Genomic DNA, 13,598 nt, shown 5'->3' on the forward strand with positions numbered 1-13,598 from the left:
TCAACTAAAGAAGGAGGGTGGCATTTTGTTTGCCTGCTCTACGTGAACAAGATCCTCAATAGAACAGGAATCAAATTGTTTCCCATGAAATCTGCGCCAAGAATTTGCGCTTTTCCAAACATACCGTTGGGCATTCAGTTTGAAAACTAACAGTATGAAGATGAGATCTTTCGAAAAAAAACAGTATGAAGATGAGAAGTGACACATGTAACGGAGAGAGTGAAGAGGATTTCGTTGCATGCTGCATGTCATGATGTGAAGCTGCAGCGCCTACCAGTGACAATGTCGTCAATCAATCGCTGCCACGTCCACTACAATCTACCATGCCGATCATGAATAGTGCTAAAACTCAACGGACACAGTGCCCCCATGAACAAGATCCTCACCAGAACTATACATTTTGTTTGCTTGCTCTGGTGCATTCAGAAGGCAGGGTGTCCTTTTTGCCCTCCATCGATTGCTACTCTGAAGTTTGAACTTCAGAGGCCAGCACTATAAAGAGTTCAGAGACCCTGGGCCTGGAGAGCCTACCAGGGCCAAAACATGTTTTTGTTTTCTTCCTATGAATCATGAGGAGCTCCATAGATTTTTCACCCAGATGACACATGCGCTCAGTCTGTCATGTACCACTTGATCGCACTGTGACCTTGTGAGTGCGCCAGGTGCCCACATTCAACTAAACCAAGCAAGCAAATCTTCTCAGTCCTCGTCTCCCCGGATATATTACTCACTTCCGTCCAGTTCACAGGGTGCACGTCCCATTGCTTCCATTGATCTCCTTTCTGTGGTCTCAAGAACAATGGACGAGGCCGGTGACCTCAAGGTGCACGTCAATGGCCATCACACGCTTCTTCTCCACCAGGTACGCGCGCGCTCCATGATTTTCCTCGGATCAATCGAGAAAACATATTGTTTTTTGATTGCAATATAACTTCTCACGGTTGCTGTTTGGTTGGTTGACAGAGCGTCGTGTGCGCCTTCTCGGGGAGGCTGAGGGCAATGGTGGCGCAGGAAAAGAAAAGGATAAAGACGGCGAGCAGAGGAGCAGGAGGAGGAGCAGAGGCGTCAATGGCCATCGAGCTCGCCGGCTTCCCGGGAGGCGCCGAGGGTTTGGAGCTAGTGGTCCGGTTCTGCTACGACAGTGGACGTCTCCCGCCGCTCCGCCCCACCGAACTCCCGCTCGTTCACTGCGCCGCCTCGTTCTTGGACATGACCGAGGAGGTGCGCGCCGGCAACCTCCTCGTCCAGGCGGAGGCCTTCGTCGACGACGGCCTCTGCCATTGGACGTGGGCCGACCTGCTCGCCGCAGTCAAGAGCTGCGATTCGCCCTTCTCCTCCGGTCTCCTCGACAAGCTCCTCTCCGCACTGTTCTCCAGGATCGCAGTAGGCGCGGAGACGCTTACCCGCTCGTCGTCATCGACGTGTTCCTCCTCATCGCCGGACAGGGCCGGCGGCCGGCCATCGTCCGCTGCCAGGACGCCAGAGTCGATGAAGCCGTCGTGCCTGGTCGGCGGCAGGGAGTGGTGGTTCGACGACGTGGCGTCGCTGTCCCCGGCGACTGTCGAGAAGGCGATGCGGGTGATCGGCTGCTACGGCGCCGAGAACAAGAACCTGACTTTGACGCGGTTCCTGCTGCACTACCTCCGCCGCGCCGCAACGCTCCGCAAGGTCGACGACCAGGGCTGCCTCTCCGGCCTGGCCGATACGGCCGTGCATGGCGTGGAGCTCGGCGGAGGGGCCGCGGCGTTCTCCTGCCGGGGCCTCTTCTGGGCGCTGCGGGTCGCGTCGGCAGCTGGGATGAGCAGGGAGTGCAGGCGTAAGCTGGAGAGGCTGGTGGGAAAGATTTTGGACCAGGCCACGCTCGATGACATCCTTGTCTCCGGCGACGGCGGCGGCGTGTACGACGTGAGCCTGGTCATAAGGCTCGTCAGGGTGTTTGTGAGCTCCGTGAAGGAGGAGAAGGAGGCCACCTCGCCGTCGCCGCTGTCGTCATCGTCGCGGGAGAGGATGAGGAAGGTTGGGAGGCTGGTGGACAAGTACCTCGCCGAGATCTCGCCGGACCATGGGCTGGGCGTGTCCAGGTTCCTCGCCGTCGCCCAGAGCCTGCCGGACTCTGCCAGGGACTGCTACGACGGTGTGTACAGGGCACTGGACATCTACCTCGAGGTAATTATCTCATTTCTCTGTCCAATTTAAATTTCTGAAGATTCGTATCAGAAAACGTAATGTGTTGGTTGTATTATTCGAAACTGAATTTCTCAAGCAAAAAAAAGTTTAACTCGTGATGATTGGGAAGATGATTACTGGGAGGTAAAGGACAGCAGACAGAGTGCAGGCACAGGCACCGACATTTTCACCTGGGAGGGACAGTGAATATTCTCTCTCAGTCTATGATGGGATCATGATGACCAATTACTTGTGCGCGCTACAAATTGTTTTCAGTGAAATATTCAAATAGTCGTAGTACTCTACTAGTTTTCATTTGACCAATCATGATCCTAATCTCTGATGCATCTTACTGTGCACAATTTTTTATCAGGATTTTTGCCAAGCAACTGAGTATATAGTTTGATAGTGCCATGATGCTATCATGGGATGCTAACGATCATGGACACATGGATTATGTAGTGGTACTTCTGTGTTTGGAGGATGTAGCAATTTCCTCATGCCATGCACGCCTTTAGCACTTTTTGCAATGTGCTATGTGCGCTAGCTTTTGGTCCATCAGATCTGAATACCTTGTCACTAGCCCACACCACACCACTGCACTTTCCTGCTTTATCCCCTTCGTTATCCCTTCGTCATGTGATTCAATTTTGTCAGACTAAAATGAATCCACCTCCCAAGCCATAGAGTCAATCCCTTTCAACATGCTGAATTGGGTATCTGAATCAATGTACTTAATTGTCCCAGACAACTAGTAGCAGCAACTGTAAGTTTCCTCTGCTTTCAGCGAGTTAGGAGTTAGGACAGCATTTTCTTCTGCCATGTCTGTCCGAACACCAAATTTTATTTGCAATCCGATGCAGCCACCACTGTAACTTCAACATTTTACCTTTACCCTGTCTGCATGCAGTGCACTTCCGGCTTCGTGTTCATGAGTCTATCAAATCGGTTTGTCTTTATCTCACTTAGATCTTGCATTTGTTTTACTACTAGTGATAGCTACATATAGCCTTTTCTTTGAGTGTCCCTTCGGCCAAGTGACAGATGGCCTTTGGAGTTTTCTAGTATGTTTTTTTCTCTTTGATCACGTCCGTCCCTTTCATGTTTGTTCTTCCTGCTTTAGTTTCCCTCCCATCCACGGCATTCCTTTGGAGCGTGTTAGCGAACAAAAGACTTGCTGCATATATTGTCCTTATGTGCAATTGACTAACATCATAAACGAAACGTCATCTTTCTTATGCAACTTAATTTATAAGCTCCCCTTTGTTACTGGACTTCATATAGCAATGAACTCCCTCCGATGAAAAATAGATGGCTACCTATAAAATATTTTGTAATCCTTCACATATTCAGATTTTCATCCATGATAAGTTTGTACCTTGGAGGACGTGTTACTTCTATTTTGCGTATATAGCATAATGTATCCTCCTTGTCTACATGTAGTCTCATGCTGCCTTGACCGTCGAGGAGCGGGGGACTTTGTGCCGGTGCCTCAACTATGGGAAATTGACCCTCGAGGCATGCAAAGACCTAGCCAAGAACCGGCGGATTCCCGCTGGCATCGCCGTGCAAGCTTTGTCCTCGCAGCGGGTGCCCAAGCTCCCGAATCCACTCTCGCCGTCACAAACGCCCAGACGGGTCGTGGTGGACGAGGAGAAGGAGGCACTGAGGGTGGACCTACATAAGATGCAGGGCCGGGTGGTGGAGCTAGAGACGGCATGCAAGGAGATGATGGGCCACGTAAAGGTATCTCGGACGGCGGCCAAGTCCTTTGGTGGCAGGGGCCTTCCGTGGATGTGCTAGCAACCTAGCAGCTAGTTAATGGAGGTGTAACATTTTTTGGGTGACGTGGCTTTCTTATTTTCTCTCTTGATATTTTGTACAGATTTTGTTGTGTTCATTTTTTTTACTAGTACTAGTAGTACTAGTACCGTGTTGAGTTGGTCGGTTATTTGAGTTTTTTTGTTTAATTTGTGACTTTGTGAGCAAAAGGTCGGCAGGGATGGAGTTTTCGCCCCGTCGCCAAACTTTTGGCCCAGACGCAAACCTCATCCCATTCACATGGGTAATCTTATATTCTATGGCCCATTTATATTGTCAGCTCACTTACGCTCGCGGCAAATCCTATACACCGACCAGCTCGGCCGCTGCCGCGCGCCGCACACCCCCCGCGCGCGGTATGGGCCGGCCTGGTCGGCCCAGTTCGCCTCTTTTTTCTGTTTTCTGTTTCTCTTTCTTTTTTTCTTTTCTTTTTTTCTTTTCTTTTCTTTCCTTTTTCTTTTTTATTTTATGTTCCTTTTTGTTTCTTTTTTGTTTATTTTTATTTTTGTTCAAATTTGAAAATATTTCAAATTCAGAAAAAATTCAAAATTGAAAACTGTTCAATATTTAAAAAAATGTTCAAATTTTAAAATCGTTTAAATACAAAAAATGTTCAAATTTGAAATCCGTTCAAATTTGAAAAATTATCAAATACAAAAATGTTCAAATTTTAATTAATTTGAAAAATGTTCAAATACAAAAAATGTTCAAATTATAAAAGCGTTCAAATTTTAAATCCGTTCAAATATATAAAGCGTTCAAATTTGGAAAAATGTTCAAATTCGAAAAATGTTCATAACTAAGAATGTTAATTTTTGGAAAAAATAAAATTTACAAATTTTTAATTTTTTTCAAATTTAAATTATATCCATATCCGAAAATGTTCAAATCTCGAAAAAAATTAAATCAAAATCTGAACATTTTTAAAATTTCCAAAATTTCGAATCTGAAAAGATTTTGAAATTTTGTTCTCCGATATATTTTTAAAAAAAATTAGATATTAAAAAAGAAAAATATTAACAAAAAAGAAACATCAAAAAAAAGAAAAAAAAACGTACCTACTACTAATGGACCGCGGCCCAACCAACCATTTTGGGGTGTGCGGTGGCATTACACACCGACTGTGTCGGTGTACAAAGACTTCAGATGAGCGCTCCTACTTCATGCTTCCCGCGAAGTGTACGCGGCCGACACGGGGAGCACATCTATGCCGACTTTAGTCGGAAGATCGGGTGAGCCGCACACCCTTGTAACTTAGTTGACCTAATCTTCTCTTTCTCTTTTTTTCGGTTTTTTTCCTCCTGATTCAATTCTTCTTCTTTTTTTTGCGTTTTCTAGAATTTCAAAGAAATATTAATCTGAAGTCTTTACGAAAAAAGAACTTTTTTACAAAATCTAATTTTTAAGATATAAATATTATTTGAATTTGAACAATTTCAAGGATTTGATAAAAAATATTTTTGAACTTTTTTATATGTATGAACAATTCTTGAATTTGAACAACTTTCAAATTTGATAAATTTTTGATTTTGAACAATTTTTAAATATGATTGTTTTTAAAGTTTGAACAATTTCAAATTTGAACCTCTTTCAAATTTGAATAATATTCAATTTTGAACTTTTATCAATTTTGAAATTTTTCGGATTTGAAGAAAAAGGAAAAATAAACCGAAAATAAAATAAATATAAAATATAAAAACAACAAAAAAAAGTAAGAAAAAACAGAAAACCCAAAAAAGAAAAATGGGCCAGGCCCAATACCCACCACGGGTGTGCGGTGATTAGCCGCAGAGGCCTACCTGTACCTGGAAATTTCTCCCTAGCGCGCGCGCTACGGACGTCTGTTGCGCTTAAGCGTTTGTTCGGTGGGCTCAGCCCGTTAAGCTTGTTCGGCCATTGTTTTCCTTCGTTCATGTTATCGTGTATGCATAGGGACGTGACTCTTTTCTTCGTTTGGGTGCACACAGGAACGTACGGACGAGATATGTTTATACTACGTGTCTGTAGTTCGGTATGTTTTTTCTCATGGTTTTCTTTCTTACATTTTTTTCTACATGTATGGCTTTCCTCTTTCTTTGTGTTCCATTTCCTTTTTTGCTTTTTTTTCTACATTTATTTTTTGCTTTCCCAAGGTTTTTTCTTGTTTCTTACATTCTTTTCTACACTTTCGTTTTTTCTTTGATTTCTTCTTTCTTACATTTTTAAATTTTTTTTTCATGTTTTTAGTTTTCATTAAAGTTGTTGTTCCCCGCCGTCTATGTCGTTGTTCCCCTCCGTGTAGGTCGTTGTTCCCCGCTGTCTAGGCTGTTGTTCCCCCTCCGTGTAGGTCGTTGTTCCTCTCGATCTATGTCATTGTTCCCCTTCGTGTAAGTCATTGTTCCCCGCCATTCTAGGCCGTTGTTCCCCTGCCATCTTCGTCGTTGTTCCCCGTCGTCTAGGATGTTGTTCCGTACCGTCTAAACTGTTTGTTCCCTACCGTCTAGGTTGTTGTTCCCCGTCGTCTATGCCGTTGTTCCCTCTGTCAAGGCTATTGTTCCCTCAGTTTAGGTTGTTGTTCCCTCTGTCTAGGTTGTTGTTCTCCTCCATCAAGGTTGTTGTTCCCCTCCATCTAGGCTATTTGTTTCCCCTGTCAAGGCTATTGTTCCCCCCAGTTTAGGTTGTTGTTCCCCTCTGTCTAGGCTATTTCCCTCTCCCCCCCCCCCCCCCCAGTTTAGGTTGTTGTTCCCCTCTGTCTAGGCTATTTTCCCCCAGTTTAGGTTGTTGTTCCCCACTTCCCCTCAGTCTAGGATATTGTTCTCCCATGTTTGGTATGTTGTTCCCCTCCGTCCAGGCTCTTATTCCCAAGTAGATGGGAGGATACTCTGACACAATATTTTTCTTCGCTGACTAGACGAAATGTGTTACTCGGACGCATTTGTTCCTCATAATTTAGGGGTTGTTCCTTAGATATCTCCGAATGCATTATAAATGGTTTTATTCCCCTCAAATATTTTATCTTGGTTTTGAAGTTTGTGCAAATTATATTTTTGATGCTCATACATTAAATATGACTATATGCTTGGTCTAAAAGATAGGAATTTTAAGGTACTATTCTCTATATGTGTATACATGCATGTTTTTTTCCATCACTGTGACACAAGCAGCTACGACCTAGCTACGTGTGGAGAAAAAAGCGGAAAAATCAGTGAAATGTGCAGTAGTATGCTCTCTTTCCATGCAAGACCCACATACTCCCTCCGTCCTCAAATAAGTGGACATCTAGGCTCTAAACTTTGTCCACAAAAGAGTGTACTTCTATCTTCCCAATGCAATTTAATTGCTTCTCTCTCATCGCACGGAAATCAAACCCAATAATATTGAGCATATATTTTTCTTGTTTTCTACAAGCACTTAGCTCATTGGAGGTGAAAGAATTAAAGAGAAGAGATGCATGTTCCCAATGTACTTTTCACTCCACCTCATAATTTATCTTGAAAACCCCGCAGGTACACTTATTTATGGACGGAGGGAGTACACACGAACAGCCAGCGAGCGGGAATTGCTAGCTCCCATTTTTTTTGACCGGAATAGCTAGCTGGCATTTAGTGCGCGGGACCGAGCAACGCATGTCAGCAATAGCCAGCTTGCGGGAGAAGCGTCCTCCCAGCCAGTCAACCCAACATAATTCGGGATGTCTTTGTTTAGTCCCACCTCGGATAGCCAAGACGTTACGGAGCAGCTTAAATACCAATCTCGCCCGAAAGCCTACGTACAAGGAGTAGCGTCCTCCAAAAATTCGTCATGGCGTTATTGTAGGACAACGTTGCATAGAAAACAAAAATTTTCCTACCGCGAACACGCAATCCAAGCCAAGATGCAATCTAGAAGACGGTAGCAATGAGGGGTTTATCGAGTCTCACCCTTGAAGAGATTCCAAAGCCTACAAGAGGAGGCTCTTGTTGCTGCGGTAGACGTTCACTTGCCGCTTGCAAAAGCGCGTAGAAGATCTTGATCACGATCGGTTCCGGCGCCACGAACGGGCAGCACCTCCGTACTCGGTCACATGTTCGGTTGTTGATGAAGACGACGTCCACCTCCCCGTTCCAACGGGCAGCAGAAGTAGTAGCTCCTCTTGAATCCGACAGCACGACGGCGTGGTGTCGGTGGTGGTGGAGAAGTCCGGCGGAGCATCGCTAAGCGTGCGGGAAGTGGAGGAGCGGGGCGGCTAGGGTTTGGGGAGAGGGGGGCGCCGGCCACTATGGGGTGCGGCCACCTTGGTGGTGTTTGAGGTGGCCGGCCCCCTCCCCCTTGGCCCTCTATATATAGGTGGAACCCCAAGAGTTGGCCTCCAAGTCTTCGAATAAGACCCGAACCAAAAACCTTCCATATGGAGGGGAAACCTAGCCAAGCTAGGACTCCCACTAGAGGTGGGAGTTCCACCTCCCATATGGGGGGGTGGCCGGCCCCCTAAGGGGGAGTCCACTTGGGACTCCTCCCCACTAGGGTTGGCCGGCCATGGAGGTGGAGTCCCATGTGGACTCCACCTTCCTTGGTGGTTTCTTCCGGACTTTTCTAGAACCTTCCATAGAACCTTCCACGTCAATTTAATTCACATAAAATGACATCCTATATATGAATCTTATTCTCCGGACCATTCCGGAACTCCTCGTGATGTCCGGGATCTCATCCGGGACTCCGAACAAATATTCAAACTCCATTCCATATTCAAGTACTACCATTTCAACATCCAACTTTAAGTGTGTCACCCTACGGTTCGTGAACTATGCGGACATGGTTGAGTACTCACTCCGACCAATAACCAATAGCGGGATCTGGAGATCCATAATGGCTCCCACATATTCAAAGATGACTTTTAGTGATCGAATGAACCATTCACATACAATACCAATTCCCTTTGTCACGCGATATTTTACTTGTCTGAGGTTTGATCTTCGGTATCACTCTATACCTTGTTCAACCTCGTCTCCTGACAAGTACTCTTTACTCGTACTGTGGTATGTGGTCTCTTATGAACTCATTCATATGCTTGCAAGACATTAGACGACATTCCACCGAGAGGGCCCAGAGTATATCTATCCGTCATCGGGATGGACAAATCCCACTGTTGATCCATATGCCTCAACTCATACTTTCCGGATACTTAATCCCACCTTTATAGCCACCCATTTACGTAGTGGTGTTTGGTGTAATCAAAGTACCTTTCCGGTATAAGTGATTTACATGATCTCATAGTCATAAGGACTAGGTAACTATGTATCGAAAGCTTATAGCAAATAACTTAATGACGAGATCTTATGCTACACTTAATTGGGTGTGTCCATTACATCATTCATACAATGACATAACCTTGTTATTAATAACATCCAATGTTCATGATTATGAAACTAATCATCCATTAATCAACAAGATAGTTTAAGAGGCATACTAGGGACTTCTTGTTGTCTACATATCACACATGTACTAATGTTTCGGTTAATACAATTATAGCATGATATATAAACATTTATCATAAACATAAAGATATAAATAATAACCACTTTATTATTGCCTCTAGGGCATATCTCCTTCAGTCTCCCACTTGCACTAGAGTCAATAATCTAGATTACATTGTAATATACCTAAAACCCATGGCATTCTGGTGTTGGTCATGCTTTGTCCTAGGGAGAGCTTTAGTCAACGGATCTGCTACATTCAGATCAGTGTGTACTTTGCAAATCTCTACTTCTCCATCTTCGATGTACTCGCGAATCGAGTGGTAACGCAGCTTGATATGCTTCAGCCTCTTGTGTGACCTTGGCTCTTGTGCATTGGCGATGGCACCCATGTTATCACAGTAAATGATTAATGGGTCCAATGCACTAGGAACCACACCGAGCTCTACAATGAACCTCTTCATCCATACCGCTTCTGATGAAGCCTCTGAAGCCGCTATGTACTCTGATTCTGTTGAAGACTTCGCCACCGTGCACTGCTTCGAGCTTGCCCAGCTTACTGCAGCACCATTCAATATAAACACGTACCCAGATTGTGACTTAGAGTCATCAGGATCAGTGTTCCAACTTGCATCGGTGTAACCACTTACAACGAGCTATTGGTCACCTCCATAACAAAGAAACATATCCTTAGTTCTTTTCAACTACTTCAGGATATTCTTGATCGCTGTCCAGTGTTCCATTCCTGGATCACTTTGATATCTGCTAGTCAAACTAACAGCATGTGCTATATCCGGTCTAGTACATAGCATGGCATACATGATAGATCCTACTGCCGAGGCATAGGGGATTTTACTCATCCTTTCTCTTTCTTCTGCCGTAGCCGGTCCTTGAGTCTTACTCAAGACTTTGCCTGGTAACATAGGTAAGAACCCTTTCTTACTTTCGTACATTCTAAACTTCTTTAGAATCTTTTCCAGATATGTACTCTGTGATAGCCCTATTAGGCGTCTTGATCTATCTCTATAAATCTTGATGCCTAATATATACGATGCTTCACCAAGGTCTTTCATCGAAAAACTATTATTCAAATAACCTTTAACACTGCTTAATAGTTCTATATCATTCCCGATCAACAATATGTCATCTACATATAATATCAGGAATGCTACAGAGCTCTCACTCACTTTCTTGTAAATACAGGCCTCTCCATGACACTGTATAAACCCGAAGTCTTTGATCACCTTATCAAAACGTCGGTTCCAACTTCTTGATGCTTGCTTCAGTCCATAGATTGAATGTTGAAGTTTGCATACTTTGTCAGCATTTTTAGGATCGACAAAACCTTTGGGTTGTACCATATACAACTCTTCCTCAATGTCTCCATTAAGGAACGCCGTTTTGACATCCATCTGCCAAATCTCATAATCGAAAAATGCAGCTATTGCTAACAAAATCCTCACAGATTTTAGCTTCGCTAATTGAGAAAGTCTCATCGTAGTCAACTCCTTGAATTTGTCAGAAACCCTTTGTGACAAGTCGAGCTTTATAGACAGTAATATTACCATCTGCATCTGTTTTTCTCTTGAAGATCCATTTATTCTCGACAGCCTTTCGGCTATCAGGTAAGTCTACCAAAGTCCATACTTTGTTATCATACATGGATCCCATTTCGGATTTCATGGCTTCTTGCCATTTGTTGGATTCTGGGCTCATCATCGCTTCTTCATACGTCGCAGGGTCCTCATCATTGTTATCCACAATCATGACATTTAGACAAGGATCATACCAATCAGGAGTGGTACGTTCCCTTGTCGATCTGCGAGGTTCAGTAGTTTCCTCGTTCGAAGTTTCATGATCATTATCATTAGCTTCCTCTGTTGCCGGTGTAGGCGATGCATGTGCACAACTTCCGATCTTGCGCTACTCTGATCAACGAGTATAGATTCATCAATCTCATCGAGTTCTACTTTTCTTCCAGTCACTTCTTTAGTGAGAAATTCTTTCTCAAGAAAGGTTCCATTCTTAGCAACAAAGATTTTGCCTTCGGATTTGTGATAGAAAGTATACCCTATAGTTTCCTTAGGGTATCCTATGAAGACGCATTTCTCCGCTTTGGGTTCTAGCTTGTCCGGTTGTAACTTCTTTACATAGGCTTCTGAAAGGACACGGATGTCGCCTAGAGGGGGGGGTGAATAGGCGATTTAAAACTTTTACGAGATGGGCTTAACAAATGCGGAATAAAACTAGCGTTTACTTTGTCAAGCCCAAAGCCTATAAACTATGGTTCACCTATGTGCACCAACAACTTATGCTAAGCAAGACAAGCAACTTATGTGATAGCACGATATATATATAACTTCAAGCACGATGGCTATCACAAAGTAAAGTGCATAAGTAAAGAGCTCGGGTATAGGAATAACCGAAGTGACGCGGAGACAACGATGTAGCCCGAAGTTCACACTCTTGCGAGTGCTACTCTCCGTTGGAGCGGTGTGGAGGACAAGTCACTCCAAATGCACGAGGGCCACCGTATTCTCCTCGAGAATTCCCACCAAAAGGGATGTCCTCGATCCACTATGGGACCTTAGGAAGGTCACCGAACCCGCACAAAGCTTGGGGCTATCTCCACAACTTAATTGGAGGCTCCCAACAAATTGCCACAAAGGCCTTGCCCTTGAAGATTCTCCACAACTTAATTGGAGTCCCCAAGAACACCACAAAGATGCCACAAAAGCCTTGCCCTTGAAGATTCTCCACAACTTAATTGGAGTCCCCAAGAACACCACAAAGATGCCACAAAGGCCTTGCCCTTGAAGATTCTCCACAACTTAATTGGAGTCCCCAAGAACACCACTAAGATGCCACAAAGGCCTAGAAACCGTCTAGGGTTCCAAGAACCCAAGAGTAACAACCTTCTTGCTTTCACCTCCACGAATCACCGTGGAGAACTCAAACCGATGCACCAAATGCAATGGCAAGAACACCACAAAGATGCTCAAGTCCTTCTCTCTCAAATTCCAACAAAGCTACAAAAGCTATTGGGGGAATAAGAGAGGAAGAACAAATGAATTCACAAAGAACACCAAGATCAAGATCTAGAGAGTTCCACTCACAAAGAGATGGATTTGATTGGTAGAAATGTAGATCTAGATCTCCTCTCTCTTTTCTCTCAAGAATATGCAAGAATCATGGGAGGAATCAAGAACTAGGGCAAGCTTTGAAGTACAACAATGGAGGGGAGAGAGAGAAAGTGAACCAACCAGCCCAAGGAGGAAGAAGGGGGTCTTATATACCCCCTCCCAACGAAATATGACCGTTTGGGACCTCCCAGGCCGGAAAATCCGCCCCCGGGCCGGATTATCCGCCCCCGGGCCGGATTATCCGCCCCCCGAAATCGCCCCTGGCTCGGGCCGGATATTTGGCCGGATATTGTCCCAGTTTTGGTCATTCGGGCCGTTTTATCCGCCCCCCCCCCCGTAAAAACTGAAACACCAAAACTAAAACGGGCATAACTTTAGCATCCGGACTCCGATTTTGATGATCTTGGGCTTGTTTTGAAGCTAGGAACAAGCTCTACAAGATCATGCAGGAAACCATCATAGTCCAACAAGGGAGGATAGAAACAAATGATGAAAGGTTTGACCTATCTAAAAAAGACATACCGGTAAAACCTCCAATCTCGAAAATGCAACAAGTTGCCCATGCAAAAACCTTTCTCAATGAACTAGAGCTTGTCATGAGAATAAGCACAAGCTCTAAAACATCACATGGATAAGATCCAAATAAAACCAAGAAAGATGATGAACCAAACTCGAAAACGCAACAAGTGATCTATGCGAAATCCGTTTTCGATGAACTAGAGCTTGTCATGAGAATAAGCACAAGCTCTAAAACATCACATGGATAAGGTCCAAATAACAACCAAGAAAGATGATGCAAGGATGCAAAGGTTTGAGCTCTCTCCGAACGATACGATCGAGTTACTCACTCGAGAGCCCTCTTGATAGTACGGCAACTAAACTATGAACCGGTCTCCAACTACACTATGAGACCGGTGAGAAACAAACCCTATCAAGAGCAAACCTTATACTTGCGCATTCCACTTGAGCTTGATGACGACGATCTTGACCTCAACAAGATGGAACACCTTTCTTGCTTGTGCTTGCTTGATGAAGT

At 44.5% G+C, this 13,598-nt stretch overlaps 1 protein-coding gene across 1 annotated transcript; it reads left to right on the plus strand.

Moving 5' to 3' along the window:
- Positions 1-519: 519 nt before the first annotated feature.
- Positions 520-4,271, plus strand: LOC127337191 (BTB/POZ domain-containing protein At1g50280). Its single transcript, XM_051364133.2, has 3 exons — positions 520-862; positions 964-2,166; positions 3,610-4,271. The coding sequence occupies exons 1-3, from the start codon at positions 800-802 to the stop codon at positions 3,967-3,969; spliced, it is 1,626 nt and encodes a 541-aa protein (XP_051220093.1). The 5' UTR covers positions 520-799; the 3' UTR covers positions 3,970-4,271.
- Positions 4,272-13,598: the final 9,327 nt, after the last annotated feature.

This window comes from Lolium perenne, chromosome 2 (assembly GCF_019359855.2).
Source record: "Lolium perenne isolate Kyuss_39 chromosome 2, Kyuss_2.0, whole genome shotgun sequence".
NCBI classification, from domain to species: domain Eukaryota; kingdom Viridiplantae; phylum Streptophyta; class Magnoliopsida; order Poales; family Poaceae; genus Lolium; species Lolium perenne.

What these genes read in the sequence shown, in the direction of transcription:
- LOC127337191 (XM_051364133.2), top strand. Translation starts at nt 800, where the DNA reads ATGGACGAGGCCGGTGACCTCAAGGTGCACGTCAATGGCCATCACACG. An exon ending in ACACGCTTCTTCTCCACCAG is followed by an intron (nt 863 to 963) that starts GTACGCGCGCGC and finishes GTTGGTTGACAG; the next exon opens with AGCGTCGTGTGCGCCTTCTC. An exon ending in CACTGGACATCTACCTCGAG is followed by an intron (nt 2,167 to 3,609) that starts GTAATTATCTCA and finishes GTCTACATGTAG; the next exon opens with TCTCATGCTGCCTTGACCGT.